General features: G+C 42.7%; 2 protein-coding genes across 2 annotated transcripts; one reads left to right on the forward strand and one right to left on the reverse strand.

Annotated features, from left to right (window-relative positions):
• Positions 1 to 3,345: 3,345 nt before the first annotated feature.
• Positions 3,346 to 9,174, reverse strand: vps33a (VPS33A core subunit of CORVET and HOPS complexes). Its single transcript, XM_076038967.1, has 13 exons — positions 9,018 to 9,174; positions 8,615 to 8,680; positions 8,326 to 8,453; positions 7,963 to 8,149; positions 7,703 to 7,819; positions 7,456 to 7,630; positions 7,167 to 7,360; positions 6,298 to 6,424; positions 6,086 to 6,153; positions 5,773 to 5,910; positions 5,076 to 5,213; positions 4,781 to 4,949; positions 3,346 to 3,998 (listed from the first exon to the last, which is right to left on the reverse strand). The coding sequence occupies exons 1-13, from the start codon at positions 9,117 to 9,119 to the stop codon at positions 3,805 to 3,807; spliced, it is 1,803 nt and encodes a 600-aa protein (XP_075895082.1). The 5' UTR covers positions 9,120 to 9,174; the 3' UTR covers positions 3,346 to 3,804.
• Positions 9,175 to 10,569: 1,395 nt separating this feature from the next.
• Positions 10,570 to 27,799, forward strand: LOC142896981 (rabphilin-3A-like). Its single transcript, XM_076038966.1, has 18 exons — positions 10,570 to 10,592; positions 19,227 to 19,322; positions 19,441 to 19,452; positions 19,633 to 19,758; positions 19,873 to 20,002; positions 20,104 to 20,187; positions 20,271 to 20,442; positions 21,848 to 22,027; positions 22,121 to 22,285; positions 23,565 to 23,644; positions 23,773 to 23,847; positions 24,208 to 24,317; positions 24,404 to 24,530; positions 24,628 to 24,684; positions 24,781 to 24,935; positions 25,006 to 25,087; positions 25,212 to 25,308; positions 25,387 to 27,799. Exons 2-18 carry the CDS (start codon positions 19,249 to 19,251, stop codon positions 25,515 to 25,517), a joined length of 1,857 nt encoding a protein of 618 aa, XP_075895081.1. The 5' UTR covers positions 10,570 to 10,592; positions 19,227 to 19,248; the 3' UTR covers positions 25,518 to 27,799.
• Positions 27,800 to 27,945: the final 146 nt, after the last annotated feature.

Here is a 27,945-nt window from a genome sequence, read left to right on the forward strand (position 1 = left end):
GAGCAAACCTGCGCACGCATGGTTTTGGAGTAAACTACGCTGATAGTTATAATTAGATGTAATTTATTTTATATATCTATTCCATTGCTTTGTATCTTGTGCAGTTTAAATTATAGGTTAAAATTAATTACATCGTAAAATATAAATATTTTTCTGCTACTGTTGTTTACGTTGCCATTGTAAAATTGAACTGTTTGAATACTCTGTTCAATATAGAACATAACTTCGAGAAATTATTCAGGTCATTGACACAGCTAAATTAAATCTACTACTCACATTCATTATCATTTATTATTTTTTACATCATGTATTAACAGCTCCTCATTCATAATACACACATTTTAGTGTTGCTTGGTAGTGAGTTTGCATCAGCGAAAGAAAGGTCGGGAGGTAAGAAAGACAAATATCAAAGAATAAACAAGGCAATAGGTGTTTCTGCTGTAAACTGCAACCATGCATCTTTAAACTAGATTTGTGAAAAAAAAAAAAAAAAAAAAAAAATTATTACCAAGGGATTGATGAAATGACAGCAGTAACTATTGGGAACACATTTCTGTTTGACCTTTTGCTCTGGCGATGTAGCAGAACCACCACAGGACAGTTGCCACTTTTCTAGTCATTTAGAGACCATGTCGTTTGAGGAGATATTTATCTGTTAACCTTATCGACTGATTCAACAGGTTCGTTTAGGCTGAAAGTACTAATAAACATTCTCTGATCACATTGCCAAGATGCTTGTGCACAGTGGCCTTTTTCACTTCTAAAGTAGCACCTTTTAATCTATCACGCTGTCAATATTCTGGTTTTGTATGTTACACAAGTATACAACTATGTTTACAGCTATGCACATTTCTATGCCTTAGGATATGTAAAATGTTATAGCGTGCACATTTTTAGTCTCGGAATAGACACATCTGATGAAACTTAAAGCAGAACTCCGTGTGAAGATTGTTATGATGCCTACAAAGGTTTGTAACAAAAGAGAATGCACACCTGCCTGGTGCTCCAGTGCAGAACGCAAATCAAATAAGGAAGAGAACACAATGAGTATGTCTGTTATTACTGCTGTGTGCTGAACAGAGCCTGTGTCCCAAGATTGTCAGATCTCTTGGCTGCAGTCAAAAAGCAGGCGCAGTCTTTAGTCATTCCATTTTACTTTCCAACCATAAAATACGTGGTCCATCTGGCAAGGAGCAAAGCACCGAACAGCACTGTGTAGCTGAAGAGAATGAATTTGAGTATTTCCTTGAAAGTGCGAAGGAAGCGGATGAACAAGGGCTCCACATCCACATCCAAATCCAGATACAGCGACTCGTTCTTCTGCTTAGGCCGAGGCATGTTTTCCATGTTTGCTCCCTGACCCATTCTGCAAGAATAAAGACGTCCATGTTGTAATATGGAAGGTAACAGCTTAACTATAGCTTTAATAGGGAGTTTTAGTTATAGGCACCATGTCATAAGCATTTTCAGAATCAGTTGTTTTTCATTTCAGGATCTCCAGCCTTGCTTTATTTTTTATTAAAAAAAAAAAATCTATCTCCAGAATACCTCATATTTGTGTTTACCACCTCCATAATTTGCTTCATTTTAGCTTCCTGTGACACTGATGATTTGTTGTGTCTTCCAACTGTTTGTAAGGGACAAAAAGGAAGTGGAAGTGAGGTAGTCTCAGAGGTCGCACAACAAATACCTGGCTGTTCATGTCACTTACCTGGAGGAGGCAACAGTGCCTTTGGTGAGATCACAAATGGTTGATTTCCAAAAGCACATGTTTAAGTACGCACTTACAAAAAAGTAATTAAGAGGTAACAAAAAGAGGTAAGAGACGTTTCCAGTGTCTGGAAAGTTCAGACTTGGGATATTATTATTGCTTTAAAACATTGATGAAGTCCATAATATATTTCTTAATGACTGACAAGAATGTGCTGACTCACACATTAAAAGTACTCAAAATTAAAGAACATAAAAAAGATATGTCATCGCAAAACGAAGGATTGATAATTTTTGTGTAGATTGCACTGTGATTTCTGCTCTGATATATGAGAAGCAGAACTCATAATGTTGATATTTCAGGGGATGCTGCTCAGCTGCCATTATTGATAAATTAATTTGGAAAATGTATGAACTGTTCCTCACAATTTCCTTTAATCCAAAGTGACTTCATTGTTTGGCTAAAAACAAGGTGCAACTTTAGAAGTTACAATATGTAACTTGTGAATGTTGTCAATTTTAGCAGGTAATCTGATTGTGATTGGCAGTTCGTTTTTCGTATTTCTTCATTGTGTCATAAAAGCTATACACAAATCATTGTTTGAATTAACTTTTTATTGCAGCTAAATAAGTACATGCAATTCAATTCACTTAAACACCCCAATACCTTGCACTTGTTTAGGTTAAGTAACTAAACATCAGATACAATCCACAGCTTTTCCTGACTTGATTTGTCAAATGTACAGAACAAATTTCACTGCGTATCGCTGTGCATGTATGAACAATAACTTAATTACGTGTAATACTCAAAATCACAAACATGTTCAATGGTTAAAAATGAGAACAGTCATACCTTGTTATTGCAAGTGAGGCGCTGATCAGAAAGAGGCTCCCGTGCTGCTAACCCTGAGGTCCAAGCGGGTGTCTGCTTTCACTGTGCGATTCAGAGCTTATGCCAGGGGAGGAGCCCTAAGCAACAACTGATCGCAAGGACCTGAATCCCCTAACATTGATCTAATGGGAGTTTAAGTCCTCAGTGCACCTGCTCCTCAAAGCAGGAGGCACAGGGGTCTCCCGTTGTGGTCTTTCAGGAACAATTCAAAATGTAAATAATTTCTAAATTCCCAGAAAAGTAAAAGATCCAAATGCTTAAGCCACACAATAAGCTCTTTGAAAGATTGACCAAAATATCCCAAGTGCTGTCAGCAGGTGTGTCGCTTAGTGTTCACAGTGTAAGGCACAAGGAGGTATTGACTGTAACAAAGATCAAACAGGCTCCCGCAGAACAGTTATCCTCCACCGGAACACGGAGCAAATGGCCTCTTAATTCAATCAGTGTCCTGCGCTGTCAAATCATGGGCTGCCACAGGCTGAGCACTCCAGACAACGCAGGGCCATTACCCGCTAATCATTGGGCATGTTATGCTGCTAATTGCTCCTTCAGTGTGCTTGCCTGCAACTGACAGACACACTCCCAACTCTGCCTTTCATCTGCTCTCCCTGCTCACGGTCAGCTTTTCTTTCTGAACATGACGGCCACAAGTATTAGCAAAGTCAAATCCCTGATGAGCTGCTCTGTCTGTATATGCACCACCAAGGATTTTGTACATTACAAAACAAAAAAAAAGAGCAGCCTTTCAAAAGTGCATCTTTAATCATTGCATCCAATACATCTTGACATCCAGAATGTCTTAATAATACACACAGAAGCAGGTGAACAGAGCAATGACATGAATAGAAATCAACATTATTTAAGTGAATAGTTACATGTTCTGGGGACAACATAAGAACTGTACAAAAAAACCCCACTGGAAAACAGGCAAATGTTATTAAAAGTAAAGGTAACAATGCAAAGTAGAATTTTTTTTAAAGAACTAATGAAATTTAAACTGATGTGGGTTCTCAAAAAGTATTTAGCAAGTAGCGCTGACAGTAAACAAAAAAAAAAGTGTCTTTTGCTTTGTCAAGCAGCACAGACATCAATAAGACACCTGCAGTTCACTGATGGACATAAGACGAGTAGATGAGTCTTTTTTTTTTTTTCAATCATAATGGATGGGTTGTTTGATGCAGCCAGGTGTACACGCAGGTGTCTCACTGGTTCTGCGACTCAGGCCTGTCCATGAGAGATTTGATCCAAGTCGTGCCGTTCATGAGTTTGGTGGTGGCTATAATGTACTCCATCCCGCTGTCTTCCATTTGAGAGAGGAAACGGAGAGCAGCTATTTCTGCGTATGTCACTCCGCCCAGGAAGAACACCAGCGTCGTTCGATTTTCCCCCTGCTGGCCTGCAAGGACACAAGGCGCCAGTCGTGAGCACAAAAAACGTCAGCCAAAATTGACTAGAAAGTGGAAAACGTAAACATGTGACGCGATTCTCTTTTTTTTTATTATCTATTTTTCCATGCCAATGATCCCAGAATTAGACAACACTTGAAAAACATAATTTATAATGTGTTGGAGTGAAAGGAAGAAGCAGACATTTCTCAGGGTCTTTTTAAGTATGGTCAGTTTGCAGTGTGTTTCAAAAAGTCATCAACGTGCACATGCACACACACGTTCACACTCTTTGGAGATGGACTAAAGAACTGGATGGCTTATCCATGTTCGGCTATGACACAATATGGTGAAATGTGAAAACACTCATTTCACTGTCACACTCCCCCATGATCAGAGTCCTCTATTATCACCTTTTACAATCTAGTACAAGCAGGCAAGCAGAGGCAAGTCCACTGGCTGATGGCCAAAACAATTCTAATTAACACATTTAAATTGAAATGCGTTATTCTCACCAGTTTACCACCTAATTCTGTCAGTATTGAACAGATGGAGGAAAGGCCTGCTGCCCACATTATGCTGTTATCCAGCCACCTCCTCAACACAGACGCTTGGAACCAGCACTGAGAGTCACGCTGCTTCTGTGCAACTGTCCCATTCCTGCCATCAATCAGCTGCTGTTTCGCAGAAACAAAGCCTGCGTCTTATCTGCACTGAGCCAGAGCACGAGCCCGTTTGCGTTTATTCTGTTTAGCTAGCAGCAGGGCAAACAGCACATTTGGACTGTGCTTACGTTTCTTATGAAGGCCGGCAGGAAGCTGCTGTCTCTCCTCAAAGTGTGGACCTGGAAGCATCTTCAGCACCTCCTCGATGCTGCGCCACCCGGGCCTTGCTAAGACCTGTGTCAGCCGGATGCTTAGGGGAGCGTAGCCACTGTACACGTAGGAGATGTCATTGGGGTTCTGTGGAATTAAATGAACAGAACAGATTCAGAAGATCATTATTATTATTATTATTGTTATTACTGCAATAAGAGAAGTCAAAATTTTGTGGGTTTAATCCCCTTAGCTCTCTTTGTAGGTCTTTACCTGCTCATTGGCATCCTCCATCCAAAGCTTCAGGGTTTTCCTGATAGTGGGATAGTTATTCCTTGAGCTTGTCTGTGGCTTCAACAGACCCACCTTCTCCAGATTGTTCAGCGTTAGCATGTGTTCAAAACCATAGGTCTTTAAAAGACAGAGAACAAAGAAAATTATAAAAAAAAATTTGACTCTGAACTAACTTTGCGTAATTTCTTTTACATAGTAGATTTAAGATCATAATATAGTATTTCAATCAACCTTTTGACATATATTTACCTAAAAATGATTTAAAGACGTTTTACCTCCCTTATTAAGTATCATTGTCTAGTCCTGACAATTGTTGTGGAAATATACACAAACAAAAATGTTGTTTTAAGCTTTTCTTTTTTTTTTTAAAGACAACTGTGTAAACAATACATGTATACAAGTGTGACACGGCAACTTCAAATTTTCAAATCAATCCTAAAGCTGTTTCCACACTATAAATATGTTCCTCTGCCAGGCAATATGTCATCACTTCTTCCCTCAGACTGAGACACACTGCAGTTTATTCTTAGCAAACCATACTAAAAATAGTTCTGATTTTAGGAATCAACCTGGAGGTAGGTATGAGGCACATTCTTTGTAAAGCGTCTTGCTACCTGCATCATTTGCCAAAGAACATCTTGGAATGGCACCTGCAGTTTTCAAACTCTGACTGTACCTGGAGAATCTCCCTCTTGTAAAAGTCCAACACTTTCTGCTTGAGGCCATTGTTGCACATGGACTGCATGCACGCCAGACGCATAATCTTGATCAGTGGGTCCTTCTGAGCGATGCAGTCTTCTATGTATGTGTTCAACTGGGGAGTCACATGATGTATATAGTTACTATAAGTGCAGAAATTACATGGTAGTTGTTCTTCATAAATCTTAACAAATGCAACAAGGCAGTTCCAACGGTAGAGTTGAATAATATCATATGAAACCACTCATGAAGTAGAATTATGTTTGAAGTGTGTAGATTTTTTTGAAAACCTTGTCTGTGTCAACTCCGGTCATGAACTCCTGCTCCACCGTTAGATTATCGAAAAAGGTTTCAGATGCTGAAACAACAGGCAATACTTAGATCTAAACACAATGTAATTAATTTAGATTGTACTGTGACGAGACAACTAGACAAACCAAAATCTTTAAAAGCAAAAGTGCAAGTAATTTAAAACTGTAAGGAGATGTTGTTATTTACGTACTGGTGATTTCCTTAATCAGCTCAGCAATTGATGTGTGGTTCGCCAGCGAGCTCCGTGCCGCCTGCATGTGTGGCAGCTGAGAGACAAACTGCTTAATTTCTCCCACAGTTTTGGCGTTGTGGCGTTCCTGAAAGACAGGAAGGTCAATTCACTGTCAGAGTCTTTAGTGCTCAATAAAAGAATGGAATATATGTACTTTTCAATCTAATAACAAAAAACAAAAAGAAAACACAGATGTATATCTTCACACTCTGGTAGAGTTGCATTGACACATCTGTCCCTATAGTGCACAGCAAGTGGTAGAGATGATGTGTAAAACAGCAATTTTAACATGACTACAATATACACAGCACCTTTGTGTATATTGTGCTCATGTTAAATTTTACAATTCATATATTATTGTATAATATCAAAATGTATAGCAAATAAAACTGCAATATAATAATATATAATAAATTTTATTTCTGACATTCTATAAAGAACCAAGAAAAGCCCAAAAACAAAACGTTAACAAAAGTGACAATGCCTGAACAGAGGCTTTGATGGCTGCTGAGGTAATTTTGCAAATTGACACCTCACTCATTTAGTTAGTATTGAAGAGTGTCTGTCACATGAGCTGATAAGCAAACTATTAGAACACTATAATGATCGTAGTGATTGTCATCTCCTAGTGATTGTCATCGCTTCCTTATTCGCAAGGATTTAAAAAAAAGAAAAATACCTTTCAGCTAAAATGCCACCAAGACGACAATCAAATCAGTGAAAAGTGATCTAATGGAGCTCATTGAAAGTAACAGGACTGGAGAGAATTACATTGCATTTCATTTCACAGCATGACAAATGGGACAAACAGATGAGGTAATGCTGACCTCAAAGGCAGCTGAGATGATTTTCGCCTTCTTGCTGAGTGCAGATCCGACCGCGTTAAAATTTTTGTCACGTATTTCCGCATAAAGTTCCTCTGCCGAGTTAAGTTGTAACTTCTTGGGCTCTGTGGGTAGGTCTTTGCTGGCTTCACCTTGCTTCTTCTGCGCAAACTTTTCAGGGGGCAACTTAACGTAACCTGCAGGTTTGGCAGGAAAAAGAAGCAGAAGCTGTCAAACTCAAGTCAGAGTAATTGCAACATAAAAAACATCAAGTCAAGAAGATTTCTCTGACCATTCGTGATTCCGTAGATCTCATCTATGAGACCTTCGTAGGAGAGTTGCGTGGCCAGAGGGGTCAGCAGGTCGACGTTGCGGTCAAGCAAGAGCAGAGTATCAAACACAGGCAGGATCTGATTCTGGCTGCCAGCAAACTCCCTCTTCATTCTCAGCATCATGTTGGCTACATGCTAAACACAAACAGTTGATTGATTTCTCGTACAAATTCATCCTCCTGGATCAAGAATCAACAACGCACTCACCCGCGCACAGTCTCCTTTCCCATATATCTGTGGAATAGTCCCATATAGAGCTTGTAAGGTCATGAGGCCTTTGGCCGTGTGATAAAGGCTTGTTTGGTCGTTTTCCAGGTAGCACTCCTGTCAGACAAAAGGGAGAGTAAAATAACCGTTAGATCTTTTGGTTTGAAATATAAACCTCAGAATAAAACAGCACATGATTGATAGATACATAGTGCAGAAGAGTGGTATTTCCACATCTAGCATGTATGGGTTGAACTCACCCTGAAAGCACTTTCATACTCCATGGAAAGCAGGTCGCCATCAAATGGGATCAGATCGAGTATGTACTCATCAATATTGATAAAAGAGGCCAAGACGCCCTGTTCCTTAAGCCTCTGTTCACACAACAAGCTCCGCCGAGGCACGAACAGAATGTGAAAGTCCCTTGACGAATGCATCTTGTCCTCACTGAAAAGCCAACAAAGCAGAATCTTAAACACTGTAGACAATTGTTGTGAATCTTGCTTCCTGGCGTGATTGCCACTGAACACAAGTGTTTCCTGAGTAAAACACTGCATAAGAGTGATTTCACATTACGTGCCAGAGTTTTTAATGTTGTTTGTTAACAGTGCCCATTAACTAACCTGTACACATTCTCAGCAATGATGTCCATGAGCTCCAGCCTGGGACGGACAAAGAAGATGATATTTTTGACGTCTGCAGAGGGCAGCCTGCCACTTTTGAGGGTGAACATTTTTTCCACTTCATGTTCCTTAAAAAAAGAAAAATGATAGTAGAAACAGTGAGCAATAGTTGACATTGCTGTGGAAACCCAATGTGTGCTTACTATATCGCAAGTGCACCATTGTCCTTCTTATGCACGTGAGCTGAATTTGAATCTGAACAAAATAGCGGTGCACATAGAGTTCTTACCTTCAGAAGAGAGTACTGAGCTATTAGTCCAAAAGGGCCAGTTAGATATTCGTCCCAAACGATGGCCTAAAAGAGAAAAGTCACTTTAAAATACCGTTCAATGGGTTCAAATGCCTTTAATTTGAAACTGCACGCATCTTTTTACCCATTAGTATCCGCAGTAATTTGATACGGAAACAGCAGACAAAATCGCATGATACTAATACGTAATATTATAAAACTGAAACTACTAAACTGTACACAGATTACAAGAACGTTGGTTTTGATACATTATTTTTTTCAAAATGTGTCCAACACTGACAACGCTGTGTTATCGCAGAGGTTGGAGATGCGACATGTAGAGCCATTACATCGAAAACGGTCGTTGTTTCAGCCATGTTTTACAAATGTACGAGGTCATTACCTTGGTTCCAGCACATTTATCCAAAAACTCCCTGAGCTCTTTCCGTGCTGCCTCTCTCAGGATGTTTAAGTTGACTCTCCCATAAGACAGGTGGGCAGCCATCTTTCTCCGCAGCTAAACAAAATCAGGTGACCACGGCAGTCAAGCGTTCTGTCACATGATCAAAGAGTACGCAGCGTCAAAATGGCTCACGCACACGTACAGTGTAACGCATTTATTTAAGGATCGCCGTAACGTCTTTTACATTGTTTCCAAATAATGTATACTTCCCTCTTAATGAATCACCATTGTTTGTGTTGAACGTCCTCTTTTTATATTGACATTAAGCGTAGGAGACAGCGTATTGGAGTTGAAAGTGCAGTCACCGCCTTCAGTAAAGCTAGCTTTAAGAGCAGCGGCATTTCTCCGGATAACACGTTTGTTGGTAGTTTTTTAAATGCACGTTATTGTATGTAAAAGTAAGCATGGTTTAGAAAAAAAATTGTCAAATTTTCCCAGTCGGTCGTTTCTTCCTCATACTTGACTGCGGGTCCCAAACACGGAAGTACGAAGAGGGGTTTTTCTTGGTTCAGATTAGTGTGGGAAGGTGTGGCATGCAAGAAATTAACGGTGACAAAGGCCCCAAAAATGTGTACTTTGCGTTGATTAATATGCAGTGCACTTATTATTGGCTGTGAGTTTGTATTGTTTGTGCCGAATCCACTGGTGCCGCAAATAAATTATTTTTGAATAAGGCAGAAGGCAGTTTCTCTATTGTGTGATGCAATGCGTCCTAAAACCGTACGATGGCGCAAAGTCACCACAGTCAGAAACGCATTGAACCGGCTTCTTTCTCTATATGAAACTAGAAAAATTCCAAAAGGTTCGCAATGTTCTCAATTAAATGCATAGCACAAAATAATCTAGCTATTATTATATATTGTTGTACATGCAATTCAATAAATCGTTTTGTGTCCGTGTCACCAAATAGAAAGAAAAAGACGTTTCATACAAGGTACAGAGAGAAAAGGAAAACAGGAGAAAAGGAAAATTGAAACAATCAAGTGGAAAATAACATCATGTTCCCCTTTCGTGTTTCATTTTAAATCTTTATATTGGAATCCTATGTGAAAGTTTGCTGTAATACAAACGCGTTGCATGTGTGTAAATGGTGATCTTGTCATTAAAGTATGTTGATCATAAATCCGCAATGATGACGACACAAATTTAGACACTATGCGATATTGAGACAATCGCGCGTTAAGTGATGACTGTCCTGCCTTAATGTTATCACTTCAGAATATTCGATCCAGGGGTTTCCTTCCCAGGGTATCAAGGGCTTTCCATCCCCCGCGCAGTATAGAAGACGAGTTTCCACACATTGTGGATATGCTCTGTCTTTAGAAACTGAATAGTTCTCCGCGGAGGGTGGGGGGAAAAAAATAGACGCACTGGTTTCAGTGGCAGGCACCATGCGCGCGATGACAAGAGACGGAGGACGTATCACGCGCTGAAATTTAGTCTGCATCATTCCCTGACAGCTCTCTGGGAGAAGAGGAGAGAGGAGGAGAGAGCAGAGCGGGGTCGGAATCACAGGTAGGCTGGTTGATCTCTTCTGAAGAGGGCTTTTCATCCTTATGCAGTAACCTGCTTTGCATTTGGCCAGGGACTCAGTACAGTGTAATTTCTCATTTACAACTTGAATGAATGCAGCATCCCATTCAAACGACGGAGGCTCGGTAATGAGGGGAGCACATGTCCAGTACGTGTTAATCTGATTGAAAATAGTTGCGTTTTTACCAACATGTGATGTGTGTATGTACGCTACTGCGTTTTTCGTTGTGTATTAATTAATAAAGAGGTACCATTTGTGTATGCGTTCTGTGCAACCCAGTATGCGTGGACATCCTGGTTATTAACATATGTGGGGAGAAAATATGTAAATTTGAGTGATTCCTTTGTTTTAGGCAAAGAATATCTTGCCGACACCTTTGCTTTGCAGCAGAACGGTCCTGTCATTCATGTGGCGATGTTCAAAGAGCTGATTATCCTCTGGATTGTTGCATCTGTTGTACTACACCATGCTTTGGTGTTTTGATTGAGGATGCATGAATGACTGATGAATACAACTCTATGTAGAGCTCTGCGTGCTTGAAGAAAAAAAAAAAAAAAAAAAATCTAATTTTTGTGGCCGGCCGCTTCCATTCACCAATCTGTGGTCAGTTCTTTGATGTACATGTGATATAGAAGAAGTGACCTGGTAATTCTTGTGTGAGATTGGTGTGATTGCGGTCCCTGGGCGTTGCTGCAGGATTTTTTGGAGTGTATGCTAGGGAGTGATGTGCCTGCAGACTAGGCAGAAAACATCATGATTCCCGCAGAAGCTGATGTGGGCAGGGCAGCTCTCCACTCCAGCTGTGTCACATGGGCAGGTGGTTTGGTCACCTACTTGTTGTGACATCTTTTAATTCATACACATTGTTGCTCTGAGCATTGCTCGTTGCGATAGACTAACTGGACCGAACCAGTTCTTTGCTCAGCATTCGTGCAAAAGGAAAAGGGAATGGGAAAGAAGCTTGGAACCCGCCTTCTTCTTCTTCCATCTCCAACTCCTCCTACAGACCTGAAGCATGGAGATTAAATGGGGGAGGGGAGAAAGGACTGAATGAACAGTCTGAAAGATATCTGCAGCTGCCTCCTCTCACATGAGCAACCACAGCAGTGATTGGACGACATCCCTGTGCTGGTACCCCTCTCTTTATTTCTGCCCGCTGGCCTACGGTAAGAGGCAACCGAGCTCGGCCAAATGGAAGCAAGGCAATTTGTGTCTTTTTAAACTGTAATGTGTAAGAGAATATAACGTGAGAGAAGGCTTTGCGGTAAAATGGGGGAAAAAGATGGAGGAAGTGCACTCCACACTATCTGCATTATTTAAAGATGAAGCATATGAGGCAACAGTACCCGTAATCCCACGTCCTTAGTTTGTCTTCCCCCCCACTTCTTTGAACTAAGACAGTCAAGTCTAAGGTGCAAATTGCAGCTATTATTACAGATGAGATATTTTCCTGTGACACCCCTAATTCCAAAATGATCTATTCTTAATGGCCTTTGAAATCTAAACTGGTACATTCTACCGTGTGTGCGCAGACACACACACACACACAGACACACACACACACACACACACACACACACACACACACACACACACACACACACACACACACACACACACATTTTTTAATCATTCTGATTCTTCTGATCTTGCTGTTACCATGGTCACAGTTGGTAAAGGTGCAAGACTCCATGTCTCTTCTGAATGCTTCACAGTCTACATACCAAGTGTAGAACCCCAATAATACCTTACTCTTTGATTAAAGGCCCATTTTTTAATCTGTCATATGATAGAGACATCGTTCAGCTGTGGCCGAGCTTTAGAAGGGAGTGGCTTTTCAAATTCTCAGCAGAGCAGTGAACGAGAATCAATGCAGCTGCAGCTCCTATACTCATTAGATCTGCCTAAATACTGTGGCATATTGGAAAAGACAGATATAATTAAAATGCCATTTAAACAAAGTTTCCTGAGAGAGAAGGAAGGTAAAATGGCCAAAAATGGCTGTGAATGAACCTTTGGCTTGCTGTGAGCAACATCTCTGTCGACGAATGATCTCAGTTGCTGAAGATTAACTGGTAAAACTCACAGCTGGCCATATAGTGGTATAGCTATAGCAAAAGTAATGAGACAGAAGCTAGGAATAATGTCTTCATAAAAACCACTTTGCATGTCAGGACAGATAGCCGAGATTCCCAAATGGGGTTTTCATCTCAGAAATTGGGCCAAAGCCCGTTCTTACTGTCGCAGTGCTTTCCAAACCAGAATGGGTGCTTCTCTGCCAACTGATATCCACATAAACACCAGGGGGATTGTAAATGCTATCTCTACCTGCAGCTTCTCTATTGGGATCAGAGGGAGGAGTGACCTATTCAGATAAACTGGGCTAGATTCTCCAGACTGATTAGTGTTGAATCTTGAATCTTGGCCACCTCACAGAGGGATTGATTGGAGACCAGGCTTATTTCTTTTATATGTTGACAATCTTGTTGTTTATCTCAACTGCACACCGGCTCAAAGTCTCTGCTGTTTGGCAAGGAACAAGTGCACAGTATCCTTAGAACAAACCTTTACTCCTCTGATTTAATACCCATGTCTAGTTAGACTTATTTTCTCGAGATAAGACGGGAGGAAATTGAAGAGGCATCACTGGCCTCTACATCAGCAGCTAGTTCTCAAAGTCCCACCTCTTACTGAGGGGGCATACATGGATGAATCACCATCAGCAGAATAAATTTAAGAGTCATTGTAGGCCGTTGCAGGAGTGCAATTAATTGAGTGCTCCTTGTACGGCAGCCACTCAGCTCCATCATTCTAAAATAAGGCCTGGATGAAAGACGATTTCGGATTACATCAAAATGTCTGGGACAGTCTGTGTCAGCAGACATATTTCAGCTAAATGTGAAAGTCATTCTTATCAAACATCTCCTACAATGCTAATTTGGTACGCAGACTTTTAAGAATGAAGCCTGTTCGCTGTTACAGCAAAGTTTTGGGCCAACAGCGATAGGGTATAACAGCACGATAGCTTGTTGGTCACTGGATGCTCTTTCCTGTTTGCTCTCCAGCGATGCGGGATCTGGAGCCAAGTCTGCCAAGAGGATGTAGGGGTGTGCATTTGAATTGGTTGGACACTCTCACATTTAAGAGGTGAAGGGCCCTCACAGATGGCTCCACAGATGGTCCCTGTCGACGTCCTTGTCTGACTGAAAAACATCGCTGGTCTGTCGATGCAACAGAGCCAAGAGAAAAACATGCTCGCTGTTTTCCCAAAATAGAGTTCACTAATTTATCTGACCTGTGATATTTGTCTCCCAAAAACCAGTCCTAATGTAATCCCTGACATTACAAAAGATAGACCTGTACCTTACAGAGGGACTCATGCAGAGTGGAGTGAACTGGGGGAAGGAGTTGTAAATAATTAAAAAATGCTGAGTGATGTTTTCTTTCTGCAGTGAACAGCTTCTTTGCGCAGTGCTTTACAGTCTTGCCATATTGTGCTGCTATATTGGCATCTCTCAGTCCCTTTACAGGGGTCGGCTGCCATGCGACTGGGAGTGGTTTGCAAACTTTTATTATTTCGGTTCTTCCTTTGCTTCCTTGCTGCTCAGTCTACTTGCCCAGTAGGTTACCTTCACTCACCACCAGCTGAGTACCTTGTGGACAGAATGACCTGTGTTTTGAAGAAGAAAAGTGACATGTTATCCATTAAGATTGGGTGATTATTTGAATTTTGTATTTGCCGAAAAAGCTGAACAATATCCCTGTGAAAGCGTTGAATGTGTTCTTACATACTGGAATCATACTGGAGTCTTATGCTTTGTGAGTTTGTGGCTTTTTAAACTGTGTAGTACCCCCATTCCATCTGCATAGAAACTTGACTCACATATAATAAAGTAATGCATGAATACATTAGTACTGTGAGTCAACCAAAATTACGATCATTCTTTTTTTTTTTTAACCTATACCTAAACCGATTTTATCTCTAAAATGTAATGGACTGCAAGGCTCATATTCTAAATATGTAAAACTTTAGATTTTTTTTCATCTGTATAGCCCTCAGGTAATCTTTATTTGTATCTGTGAATGAAGAGGAGGTCTATAAAGGAAACAGCAAGAGTTTTTCCCCCATCTTTTTCATCCTGGCATGATGTTAGAGATCACCATGGGAGTTAAGTCGAAACAGTGGTGCGGGCCAATATTCTCCCGTTTGAGGAGTTCAGGCTGTACTCTGTTTCATAATACATATTACAATCTGAGTTACGTCCAGGCCAGATGGTAGAACAGGAAAAAAAAAAGGGAAATACCATGTTTGTTTTCTCTCGCAGTTTTATGATTTTGGCTCAAGATCTGCATACTCATTTTTTGAAGTCCACCGTTTTCCTTGTCAACAGTAAAATGAGAACGTAAACACCAAGAGCAGTATTTGCCGTGTATGTTTTGAGATGGATGGTGTTCCCCTAGTATTGCATGGTTTTGAGGGATACCAAGCATCATGAATTATAAATGCTCAAGAGGGTATGTGGCTCGTAATGACCACGTTAAAAACAGGCAATTTGCACGTAGCACATATTATGTATGTGTTCCCAAGGCTATTAGGCCTTACAATGGAGAAAGCTGAACACACTACGGGGGGAAAACATTACTGTCACAGCAATTTGTGCGAACCTGTATAGCTTTTTCATTACAGGTAATAAATCATAGGTTGAAATGCTGCATTGACTTGAAGATGAAATCTTGCAGTCACATCAGCATGTTTTGGTAGCGTTGATCTGAGTCCTCGGGGGCTCTGCTCCGGCCAGTGGCGATGTCGTATGATCAAATCCCAGTGATAATGTAGGTTTCAGGCCAACTTCATTACACATTAGTAAGTATTACCCTAAGGCATTTACATGCAAATGGGGGCCTGATGAAGGATAAATTAAAGTGAAGCCAATCGTGGGACTTAGCATTGATCTTCAATCCTCACATTAACCCATTTTAGAAATTGTCCTTCTTGGAAGTTAGCTAGGGAATTGTTGCCCTAAAATACACTGTGTGCTTGCCACTGCTGTTATCATAGCAACTAGATTCACAAAATGGAATCTAAAGATGGGCAATCAGCACTGGACCCTTTTCTGAAGGATCCTTTTATGTCTAACAATTTCCTCTCGGGGTCCTCCTGAGGTGCGAACAAAAACAGCATGTGTAAGACCAAAGTGTCAATTAGATAATTAAATGGAACCGCAGCCAAAACTTCTCTAATTGTACATCTGCTATATGATCCCTTCAAGCTCTCAAACGCTGCATCCATTATGGCCTATGCCACATCGATCTATCAAAACCCTGCTTGTTTATTGCCACTCTTTCTGCTTTCCTAAACTCACCAGTTTTCAGCACTGACTGCACTGAAAACAAATACTTGAAACTGGCAGTAGCACCTTGAAAAAGATTGTCAGTCTGTCAGCATTGCAAGGTGCTCTTGCCCAGTCGTATAATCTGCAGTAATGAGTCATACACCTGCTGTTCAAAGCCATAGAATAACGTATAACTGCACTAAAGTTCTTGACAAGACTTAAAAGTCGTGGCTCATAGTAAGCATTTGTTTCACGTATCCAAGGAGAATGCATGGCTCTGATTCTATAAATGGTTGGGAAACATGCAGGGTGTATTATGGGAGTGCATCCCATGTATGTGCAGATGCAGATTGTGGTGGCTCCGTGGGGTGCTATCGTCTTTTTACCCCCATAATAATGTCTGCACAGGAGAATTCCTGCCAGGTGGGTGACTTGCTGATATCAGAGAGATGACAAGATCCAGGCGGTGCTGTTTTCTGTGATCCCTCCCGCTGCCTCCATCTCACACATGATCTGTTACTATTCCTACCCCGGTGTGTCTGCTAACGCCATTGTGTGGTTGCCCAGCGCAGCTCGTGGCACCACTTTGCAGAGTGCCACTTTTAAATGCAACGTCATCGAGACTCTCTTGAGACCATGAAATTCTGGGATGGGATGGTAGGGGTGCAATATCGAAAAAAATCCACCACCTGACTGAGTGATTTTGTATGGGGGAAAAACAAAAATGCTTGTTGCACCAAGTCACAGATAACGCACAAGAGTTGAATTTACAACCTCAACAGATGGCATTCTGAGGGCCCTACCGTGGTGATGTCATAACCAAAGAGGTCAGTGTAACAGTTTGCTTGATAGCATCCTTAAAAACTGAGCGGTGAGCTTCTCATTGTGTGTGCAGCAGCCTGTCCTGACAGCTTTCTCAGAGGAAAGTCTGCATACATTCCTTTGGCCTTCCTGCTGCTGAATGCTAATTTGTTCGCCGGCAGCCCTCTCAGTTATGCGGTGCCATCCATCCCCAGCGCCACAGAGCTCTGACTTGCCTGAGTCAGTGAATACACCCAGAATACACCCCAGCCAGCCATATGAATGTCCACTCACCACAACTCTATCCGTCCATCTACTGGACAATTCTCTCAATCAGAAGGTCCTCATAGAAAGAAAGCTTCAATGCGTGTTGCAGTGTTTCTGTATTGCACAGTGACAGCGACGCATCAGACCGATGCTGAAAAAACGGACAAAGACGAGCGCTCCTTGAGGAATGAGTCGCCACTGTTGGCCGGGAGCAGCCTCAGATGGAAAAGCCGGCACCCGGAGTTCATATTAAAGCGCCGCGAAAATTTGCTTGTTACTCCACGAATCCTTCCGGCAGTGCTGCAACAGATTAGAGCTCAGGAGGCACGGTGGTGGTGTGTGATTTTTACGCAGCAGCACAATGCGAGCGGCTGAGTGAGGTAGGCAGCACAGCACACCACTACCTTTAGCTGAGATTTAAATACTGCGAGCAGCACAACACAATGCTATTGATTTCCTTTTTGAGCTCCAGCGTCACGCTTTCCTCTCCGACGCGGCAGCTGCACGCCTTCTCAGCCTCACGCCGTCGCGATTCTTGACGTTGGAGCGTGGTGGGGAGGTTCTCGTTTCCTCCTGCTGCTCCTCCGAGGCCCCTCGTAATTCCCCTCAGGACAAACACTCCCTCTCCTCCGGCAAGTGGTTGCTGTTGCTTTATGCATTGTCTGGCTTAGACGGGTGGCAGCCCTCAGTCGGTCGCGCAGACGCGCGCTCGCACAGATGAGCAGACGTGCCCGTAGGCGCTCGCTCTGGCGGTTGAGCTGCGTATCGTGGCAGCGGTGACACCGAGATTAAAGGACTTTGCAAAGTGCACCGCGTATCATCAGAGCTGACGCCACAACTGCGTGCATGTCATTTTTCCTCTATGTAAAAAGTATGCCTGCTGTCAATCAGCCATCCTCAGACATGTGTATCACCACCAGGGCCAGTTCTGATATAACCACACCTTGGCAACAACCGCTTCCCTTGACGACCCCCTGACAGCGTTCTTCGTCCCACTGGGTCCCTTGAGAAGGAGGTGGAGGAGTGGAGTGCCATAGTCAATACTTGAACAAAAGCTTCATCTTCGGCTGTCATGCCGTGGACAATCAGCACAGAGGGTGGTTGTGGGTGTGTAGAGGGTGGGGTTGAGAGGGCCCAGGGGGTTAAAGACCTTTAGTCATCCTTGTCAACGCAAACAAACCACCTCCTCCTCTTCCTCAGTGTACAGTGGTATAATTGAGCTGCAGCTGCAGCTGTGCATGCATCCATCTGTTTCTTTGATATCCGTCAAGTCACAAGATGTTTGTAGGAGAGCTGCAGTCGCAGCTGCTGACTTCACCGCACCTCTGGATGCACGCGCAGGTTTTTTAATGAGCCGCTGCAGTTGTGACATCGTTGCGTGCCCGCTGATTTGCAGGAGGGGTTGGCATTATCAGTCGCTACCTTTGCGGTGTCGGTTTGAACACGCTGCCTCTGTTCAAACCGACGGCTCACAGTTTGCAGTTGTCTTTACGTGTCCGCCGTGTTTGTTTTGTCTTTGCCGTCAATGCCCGCATGTTGTTTGAATAGGTTTGTGGAAAGAACAAGCAGATGGTACTGAACAGGCTTTAAATTTGAGCGTATTTATTTCATTTTATGGTTGCATTTGTGCTCGGTGGCTGTTTTATATTTTCTGTTTCAGACACTTAATGAACACCCATTTGGATTTTAGAGAAGGATTCAAAGTTTCAATTCAATTCATAAGTGTAATTTGGGTGGTGTGTCTTGGAAAGAAATTGATTGACATATGTTACAATAGCAGGATGGTTCTCTGACTCATAGCAAACACAGAAATACTTCATACAGTGCCATGGAGGATTTTTGCAGACTCCAGAGATGACTCAATCATGCAGACACTGAAAAATATTCTCATTATTTTCATTCCAACAACACGCTTTTATTTGGAGAAACTTACCTTGCTCCTGCCGATGTATTGACTATTAACCAACTCCGCATGTTGATTTAGCATCTTGATTACTTAAAAAGAGTAAACAAAACCATTTCTCAGATACGCCATCCGTCAGTAATAGACAAATAGACAAATGAGCAGTATATGTACCACATTTATTGCATACACAAATTCTCTTTCCTGTACTTAAAAGCACAGAGTAAGCACTCTGTTTTTTGAGGACAACAGCCGTTGTCGTCTTTTGACATATTTCAGCTGTGCGCCTCTCCGCCTTTGTCTTTCTCCAGCGGCAGACTGTGACAGTGCGGTATGACAGACACAGTGATGAGCAACAGCTCGGATCGTTGGGCGTCCAACGACAGGCAAAGGAGCATGCATTCGAGGTGAGCCTGGCTGGCAGAACCTTATCAGATGTGGACCGTTCCCTGTGAGTCTTAACAACCCTCTGCTCTGCCTCTCTTGTTTCCATTGCTGCCCTCTGATGTGGGATTTGTCACACAGCGATAAAGAGCAGTAAGTAGATAACCCTCTATTGTATGTGCATCGCGCATGGCTGCTCTGAAAATAACCAGATAGCGGGAAGCAATGGTTGGACGTTATTGAAGTGGCTTTTTAATTTATTTTACACAAACAAAGCATGTGTTGATGACTGTGATCATATGAACAGTGTAACCACTATTGTTTGGCCGACAGGGGTACCTGGACCATGCAGCAAGGCCCTGGTCCTGGTCCAGACCTGACAGATGAAGAGAAAGAGATAATAAACAGCGTGATTGCCCGGGCTGAGAAAATGGAGGCTATGGAGCAGGAGAGGATCGGGTGAGAGATTTATGAAATCTGCAGAGGTTTTCTTTAACATCACCTGACAGATGTGGCGGCGGGATGATTAGCAGTGGCATTTAAAGTGGTGTCTCGCCCCCCGTATTGCTGCAGGCGCTTGATAAATCGCCTGGATGACATAAAGAAGACCGTGTGCGGGGACGGGATGTCTCGCTGTCTGCTGTGTGGCGAGCAGCTGGGGTCGCCCGGGGTTAAATCCATTGTGTGCGAGGACTGCAAAAAGGTGAGCTGGACGCATTTGTCTGCTGAAGTTTTGAAAAAAGGGTAGAAAAAAATTCCATGAGCCAAAAGGTCACGGGCTTCCGTGCTCTTCCTGTTGTGCAGAACATGTGCACCAAGTGTGGGACGCAGTGTAGCAGTCAGCCACGTGCCGTGTGGCTATGCAAGATCTGTAGAGAGCAGCGAGAGGTGAGTGTTTAAAGCCTGTAAAAAATACAGGAATTAGTCACAGTGCATATGTCTGTGCATTGAAATGTCCATTGCGTCCTCAGGTGTGGAAGAGGTCTGGCGCCTGGTTCTTTAAGGGATTTCCTAAGCATTTCCTGCCATCGCCAATGCCTTTATCGAAAGTAAAAGAGAAGGTTTCCAAGGATGCTGCAGCCAAGGCCCAGCAGGCAGCAGCCTCTGAGCCCAGGGAGGAAGCAGCCCAGCCTCCAGCGGCAGGTACACACATCCACACTTTGCTCCCGTTATGCAAGCTTAAGGTTTCTGTAACACTGGGAGACTTTTTAAGCTTGTAATCCATCAGCCTGACTTTTATCTCAATATTTATTTTTTTAATATTATGAATGCACCCCCAGATTTACTGGAACAGAACTGGCGTTAATGCACCCCCCCCTGCTAGTGCAGCAGTTATGGATATCAACCAAATTACATACGACGGCCTTTTCATAGTTTGTGTTGCCTGCTAATCTTGTAGTGCAACATCACAGACTCTATGGAAGAAAAATGTCTATTCTAGTGCAGCAGAACAAAACAATATATATTACCAAATGGTTATGGACACAAAACAAAATCATGTATATTATGTTGCATCTATTACTAACCTCACTAAACAAATATGCTAAATGCTGGACATTTGGCATTGTAATGCAATCTAGCATCACACTGGTTGACAAAGCTGGTTACAAGTCATAATATTTCAGCTATTATGTCCTTCTGGTAATGAAAGCTGGGTGGCCGTTGCTCTAGTCTTGTCCAGAGTTAGGGTCTGTTTTGTGTCTTTCGAGGGTCCAGCTGCGATGACAAATGACAAAGTGAGTGCTGATAAAGCCATGACTGGAATCATGACTCACAGTTCTGTGTGGGAGTTTCAAAAATCACAGATGGTAGATTCTTTCCAGCAGCTGGTTGGTTAACTATTTTGAGGTTGCCACCCACTCAGATATTGCAGATCAAATAGCTGATGCTGACATCGTAAGGTACCAGGATATCGTTGTGATATGCTATCACTGCAGAAACAAAAACCTTCAAAGTTTTTGATTCAAACTCAGACGGAATTTGTGACCAAATGAAAACTGACACCAGGGAGTGTAATACACTGTAGAATTCATTTGAATTTAATTAGGCCAATGTCACATTAGATCAACAACCATGCTTAAGTCCCTCTGCAAGCTCACCTCTCGTTATTCTTTTTTTAAAAACTTAAAAATCTCCTTTCCAAATGTGGTTGAGGAGGACAAGCATGATCAACTCAGCTAAACCATCTAAAGTTCATGTAGGGTTGAGACGTCAGGCGATGCTGGGACATGAACTGTAGTTTCATGTTGTACTTTTATCAGCTCGGTTACCTGAGCAGTTTTATGTCCCTGTAGAAAAAAGAGCTGTGTCTCAGGCAACTCATATACCCTCTGTGTGTACAGTAGCCCGCTGCCACATCTTGTTGTTGTGTATGTAGGTCAATGCCTTTGCAACAGAAAAGCTGTAACATCAAAAGTATCCGTAGAGACTTAGCTGTATTACAGGCTCGACTGCACCTGGAGCCTGAAGTAGTGTGATTATGCACGCCTCCCTTATGTATAGACTGTGTGTTTAGCATACTGTTATCCATGCTGATATTTATGACCAGGGCCACAGAGCCGCTCCGGTTATCCACCTGTGGCCCCCAAGCCATCGCTTCCACGGATGGCCACCGGTGGCGCTGGACCCGAGGAGGCGGGGCAGGGAGGCCCAGTGGTGATGAAGAAGATGGTCCCTGTCCAAAGCTCCAGACCACCAGCTGCTGCCTCAGGCACCCTGGTCCAGCAGGGTAAGAGGTGCCACAGTTCCAATTTAAACCAAATACTGGAGCATCTCTGATGTAATTTTGTGCAACCCTGGAATCCCTGAATGGTGACTGCAGGTTCTGTGACTGGAGACGGGGGGCTCTACTCTTCTGGTGCTGCTGCTCCAGAGCAGAGGGTGCCCTCCAGGCAGCCCGCTGCCTACAGCGCTCCGCCGGCCCGGCAGCAGCCCCCTCCGGCCGAAGAGGAGGAGGAGGCCAATGACTATGACTCTGATGAGGCTAGTAAGTAAACCATCTGCGCTCTACTCGGGTTAGCTGGTCATGTTAGGTTTCATGCACTGATTGCCAGAAGTGATTTCTTTTCACACAGTTCAAGTGAATTGTACCAGTTTGTGTGTGTGTGTGTGTGTGTGTGTGTGTGTGTGTGTGTGTGTGTGTGTGTGTGATTAAACAAAGAATTTTATCCTTGAAGCACACGGCGCTGGTCATTTATTAATTACCATCATTTGATAAGCATCTGTGCTGCCCTAAAGATTCTGAGTCATAACTGTTCTGATGCTCATTTTCAGCCTTCCAGTCTGCTGGTAATAATTGATATCTATATTCTGCACAATAGCCCCAGCAAATAGAACGTATCATCCTGGCTGTGTGTCACGAGCTGGGTTGAAAATGACAAATGACATGTACCATTTGTCATGTCGGCATGGTAATCAATAGGAAGGAGCCCAAAGCGGAAGAGGATGTGAATCAGGACAGGAGTCAGTAAATCAATAGTGATACACGTGTTGGCTGTGTAATCTACATTTTGTTTTTTATATATGCTATTTTTATATCAAGAATTGTGCCATGTCGTCTGTGTTCTATGCCTGCAGTGTCAAACGGCCTTTTTTCTCTCTCGGGGGGATCGCTTGTTAATTTATTTTATTGAGGTCCGGGAATTTGGAGCTGTGAAAATAATTGCAGATGTTCCAGAACTAACAGGATATAGATTCTCTTTGGGCTTGTCTCCAGTCCCCCGTGATGGAAGAGAAAAATGTAGAAAGAGCACTGAGTTGCACGTGTCAGTTCTCTGCGGAGGTTTGAAGTTAGGCAAAGAGCAGCATTAGTGTGCCACTAACTGGTTCCAGTCCCATGAGTTTTATGTTTCCGGGAATTAATGTATGTTAGTTTAAAGTTATGGTGAATGCAGTACATCTTACAGCTATTTTAAATCGTTCAAATTTGTCACATTTGCAGCATCACTTGCCCCCTGGCTTAGATGCCATTAAATGTGGTTGTAAAAAAATACTGAAAATAAATTATTGCATTGATTTGTAAAACGAAAGTCAACACATTTTTCTGAATGTCTTGTTTTAAATCACATGCAAAACAGTATGAAAAGCCTGTTACTGTTTACCCACAAGGAAAGGATGGAAAGGAAGAAAAAGAAATCGTAGAATGTGTTTTTGTTCATTGTTAGCCCGCGCGGTGTATAATTCTCATCGTTGTCCACAAGTTTGGTTACTTATATTTAAAAAATATTAGTGCATCTCTTGTGATGACTGGTGTGGGTCTCTTTCAGCCACGCTGGGCTCTTTGGAATTCGGTCTGCACTATGACCAAGAAAGCAACAGCCTCCACTGTAGCATCCTTAAAGCAAAGGTAAGGTTCATGGGGTTCCAAATAGGTGCTTTTTGCTAATATGATCCTGTACTGCACCCCTGCCCTGAGCTCTCTGTCTCTGCTGTGCATGACGATCTGATGGACGACATGATGTGTCTCTATCCCAGGGACTAAAGCCCATGGACTCCAACGGACTTGCCGATCCCTATGTGAAGCTTCATCTGCTGCCTGGGGCCAGTAAGGTAAAAGATGCAGCACTCCTACATTAAGCTCCTACATCTTTTGAAAGATTCATCGCTTTAAGTCCTCCTAAGCAGAATAAGGGCGGTGATTATAGATGGCTTATTGTCAGGCCTTTTCCTTTGGCTCAAGACTGACACCTTGTGGTCTGAGATTGAAACGTGCCGAAAACGAACGCATGGGAAAATCTCGAACTAGTATTTATCGATTCCAGATACGTTGCTCTCATTTGCGCGCTGGGATTACATTGCCAAATCAGTCGGAGGCTTTGATGGGAAGTGGTGCAAGGTGGATTTTAATGACCAAATGATACGAAACATATCTTGTGTGCTGAGAGTTTCTTGTCTCCCTGCGCCTGACAGGCGACCAAGCTGCGCACAAAGACCCTGAGAAACACCCGCAACCCCGTGTGGAACGAGAATCTCACCTACCACGGTCTGACAGATGAGGACATGCAGCGCAAGACCCTCAGGTGCATAGCGTGCAACGCAAACGCACACCCCCCATGCCACGGCTTAATGGGTCCGCGTGATTGAAATTCTCCTCTGACTCTCGCAGGCTGTCAGTCTGCGATGAAGACAAGTTTGGGCATAATGAGTTTATTGGCGAAACCCGAGTGGCCCTGAAGAAACTGAAGATGAACCAGAAGAAAAACTTCAACGTGTGCCTCGAGAGAGTTGTCCCTGTGCGTAGAAAACTCAATTACAGCCGAGCAGCATTTTGTTATCCTTGTCTAAATCTGTTATTGACCTGCTGTAATCTTGCCGCGCCTCCCTCCACAGACAAAGAGAACCGCAACTGCCGGCGGAGCCAGAGGCATCGCTCTCTATGAGGATGAGGCAAGGCCTCTACTTCTCACGTCTGTCGACCCGTGACCGATCCTCTTTTCAAACATTCCCAGTGAACCATTTCTATCGTGTTGAATCTTTTCCTAGCCGGGGAAAGACGGCGGAGAGGTGGAGGAGCGCGGTCGGATCCTGATGTCCCTCATGTACAGCTCCCAGACCAACCGCCTCGTTGTGGGAGTGGTGCGCTGTGTTCACCTGGCCGCCATGGACGCCAACGGCTACTCAGACCCCTATGTCAAAATGTAGGTAGAACAACTTGAAGCTCACCCATGCATCACTTGTGGCGTAACTAAACTTTTATGCAATTCTTAGATGCCTGAAGCCCGACATGGGGAAGAAGGGCAAGTGCAAAACACAGATCAAGAAGAGGACACTCAATCCAGAGTTTAATGAGGTTTGTGGGCGAATTCAGGAAGGATGAGTGGACACATGACTGAGTGGCTGAGTGTCAGAAGACTTGTATCTAAGCAACTGTTAACTGTGTGTGTAATGAATGAATGTTCTGAATTACCCTGCAGGAATTCAGCCTCGACATCAAACACAGTGAATTGGCCAAGAAGACTTTAGATATCTCCGTGTGGGATTATGACATCGGCAAGTCCAACGACTACATCGGTAAATGTTTGCCAAGTACTTACTTTGTGAGTTCAATGCCAAAGCTTTTCTCCCACTCACCACCTGCCTCTCTGACAGGTGGCTGTCAGCTCGGTATCACCGCCAAAGGGGAGCGGCTCAAGCACTGGTACGAGTGCTTGAAGAATAAGGACAAGAAGATTGAGCGTTGGCACACCCTGTACAATGAGAATCACGATGCTAGCGATTAACCTCTCGCCCTTGGCCCCACACACAGCATGAGCTTCCCGCTAACTCCCACTCTCTTCTTGAACTTTCTTTGCATTCATCTCCCGATGCACCTTTGTCTTACTTTAATCCTTTGATCCGTTCTTTTGTCAAACTGACCATCTCTCAACACTTCCTCGATATAGCGGCTCCTTCCTCACTTATAAACAATTTCCCTGCCTGTGCGGAATCTCATTTTGCATTTGGGACAAATCAAAGTCCAAATGAATAATAGTTGTTAACGTAGACAAAACACCAACGACCATCTTGCCTTTCAGTAACTATATGTACAACACTGAATTTGTTGCATTCTGTGATTAAAAAAAACAAGCAAACACACAAAATAAGCAAACAACAATATGTTGAAAACTTGCACTGGCACAGGTCAAAGAAGCAATATGATATGGCTCCTGAGGTCAAAAGCATCCTCATGCCCATCATCCCCGAGAATTGCCATTGCATTTCCTGTTTCACTATCTATCTAGGAGAAGACTTTGCCGCACCTGTCCGACACATGTTGTATATTAACATGAAGAAATGTTTACATACCGATACATTGCTCAGGTTAGGATAGGCGTCTGACGTGCAGATGTTTCATGTCTAAGAGGAACATGAGCTAGCTAATCCTCGATTGCTGTTAAGTTGTGATTTGAAATGATAGCACACCTCGTTAAACATTAGTTGGTAGTTTTCATGTATGTTTATTAAAGCTGTTGCTTTTGTTCCCTTTTGGGGAGAAAAAAATAATAGAGGAACATTCTTTACTTTCACAATTGATCAACACATTTGGCAGGAAAAAAATGTTTTAACCTCCTGCTACCTCTTCTTCACTCTGACACCTCAGAGCTTTTCTACTGTAGTGTTTACATTGAATGCACACGGGCAGGTCTCTAAAAAGGTTTCACTCTTGTCAGAATCGGTCTGCTCACCTTATGGGAACGGTTCAACCAGACATGTAAATGAAGTCATCATTGACTCATGCTCCGATTATGCTAGATTGAGATTTCGAGGCCACAAAACATTTCCAGTCTTGTAGTGTACTCCAGGTTACCTAAAGAACTTTGAACCTAAAACACCCAACAGGTTTAGCATGAATCCTAACATGACTTTTAATTGAACCAAATATGTATACCCCATTTTAAGATATCCAGTTTGTGATTGACAAGTCCTTGAGACCTGCGTCACAGAAAAAGTAGCATGACACCCAGTTCCCTCAGTATTTTAGGTAAAGCTGATTTGCTGAGTTGACTTTTTTCTAGCTTGGTGATGAGCTAATTATGACTTCATTTGAATTTTGGCTGAACAACAAGCGGGGAGAAGACGGAACGGTTTATGTCATAAGTATGTGCAGCTTTACCTGCATGCACTGTGCTTGTGAATCTGGTGTGCCTCGGGCAGTTGTAGCCCACTTTCACTCAAAACGCACCTTTTGCACAAAGCAGGACTCCTCACCCTCTGCCACACCCCAATCACTCGAGGCTTTAGTGTGTGCCTGCTCACGCATCACAGCATACCTAAGGAAAGCACACCTTACCAAGTGGAATGACCTCAATTTATATGGCTGTTTGCAAGGTATTCCAGCGTCAGACATGAAAACAAAAGATCCTATGCATGAGATGTCTTGTGGTTCAAGATATATAAACATATATACTTTGTAATAAATTATTGCTATTGTGATTCTATTTATGTTGACTGCTCCTCTCCCATGACATTGCTGTTTAAACTTTATTTAAAAAAAGGAGGCCATATTCTGCATGATTATGGTAACTATGATGTTGTCAGAATAACATCAAAAAGGGCAGACTGATTATCAACTGGGCGCACAGCCCCCTTTCTGTCAGTAGCACATGTGCGAAACTCACCTCTTTCTGTACATACGCACTCGCATCTCTTCATCACGTTTTATCTGCAAAACTCTCCGCCCCACCCTGTGGAATTGTTTTGAACTACCACAAGTAGCATCACATATGGCCTTCTGGTTAGCTACTTCAGCTGCACTAGACTATAATCAAGATGAAATATAACCAGTAGGAATTTCTTTCAAGCTGGCTTCTCCCTGAGCCCCCTTCTTCCCTGAGCTGAACCCCTTCCTTAGCTGTCTTCTACTCGATTCTGCCAGTCCAGTGGAATGTCTCTGGGTAAATCTCTGTATTTGTACATAGGTAATGCATGCACTGGGAAATATGTATGTTTGCAAATAACTTTGCATGTAAAGATTTTGCAAAGAGTTTACACAGATCAATAAAAAGTAATGAAAACTAAGAAACTATGTGCGTGTGAGTGCTTATTGAATGTGACTGTGAGGTAAGATAATGGAAATTTAAAGTGGGAAGTAGTGCGTGTCATGTGGACTTGTCAAAAGAAGTGGAGACAAAATTTTTATTATTATTATTATTATTATTATTATTATTA

Source organism: Nelusetta ayraudi, unplaced genomic scaffold (genome assembly GCF_046127955.1).
Source record: "Nelusetta ayraudi isolate G7.1 ecotype Tasmania unplaced genomic scaffold, CSIRO-AGI_Nayr_v1 ptg000058l, whole genome shotgun sequence".
NCBI classification, from domain to species: Eukaryota; Metazoa; Chordata; class Actinopteri; order Tetraodontiformes; family Monacanthidae; genus Nelusetta; species Nelusetta ayraudi.

Bases quoted from the DNA above. Each gene is read 5' to 3' on its own strand.
- LOC142896981 (XM_076038966.1), top strand. From the start codon at position 19,249: ATGACAGACACAGTGATGAGCAACAGCTCGGATCGTTGGGCGTCCAAC. The intron at 23,645-23,772 runs GTAAGGTTCATG...TCTCTATCCCAG, and splicing joins GTAGCATCCTTAAAGCAAAG to GGACTAAAGCCCATGGACTC. The intron at 25,088-25,211 runs GTTTGTGGGCGA...ATTACCCTGCAG, and splicing joins TCAATCCAGAGTTTAATGAG to GAATTCAGCCTCGACATCAA.
- vps33a (XM_076038967.1), bottom strand. From the start codon at position 9,119: ATGGCTGCCCACCTGTCTTATGGGAGAGTCAACTTAAACATCCTGAGA. The intron at 8,150-8,325 runs GTTAGTTAATGG...TTGGCTTTTCAG, and splicing joins ATTGCTGAGAATGTGTACAG to TGAGGACAAGATGCATTCGT. The intron at 7,361-7,455 runs GTCAGAGAAATC...CCAAACCTGCAG, and splicing joins GATCTACGGAATCACGAATG to GTTACGTTAAGTTGCCCCCT.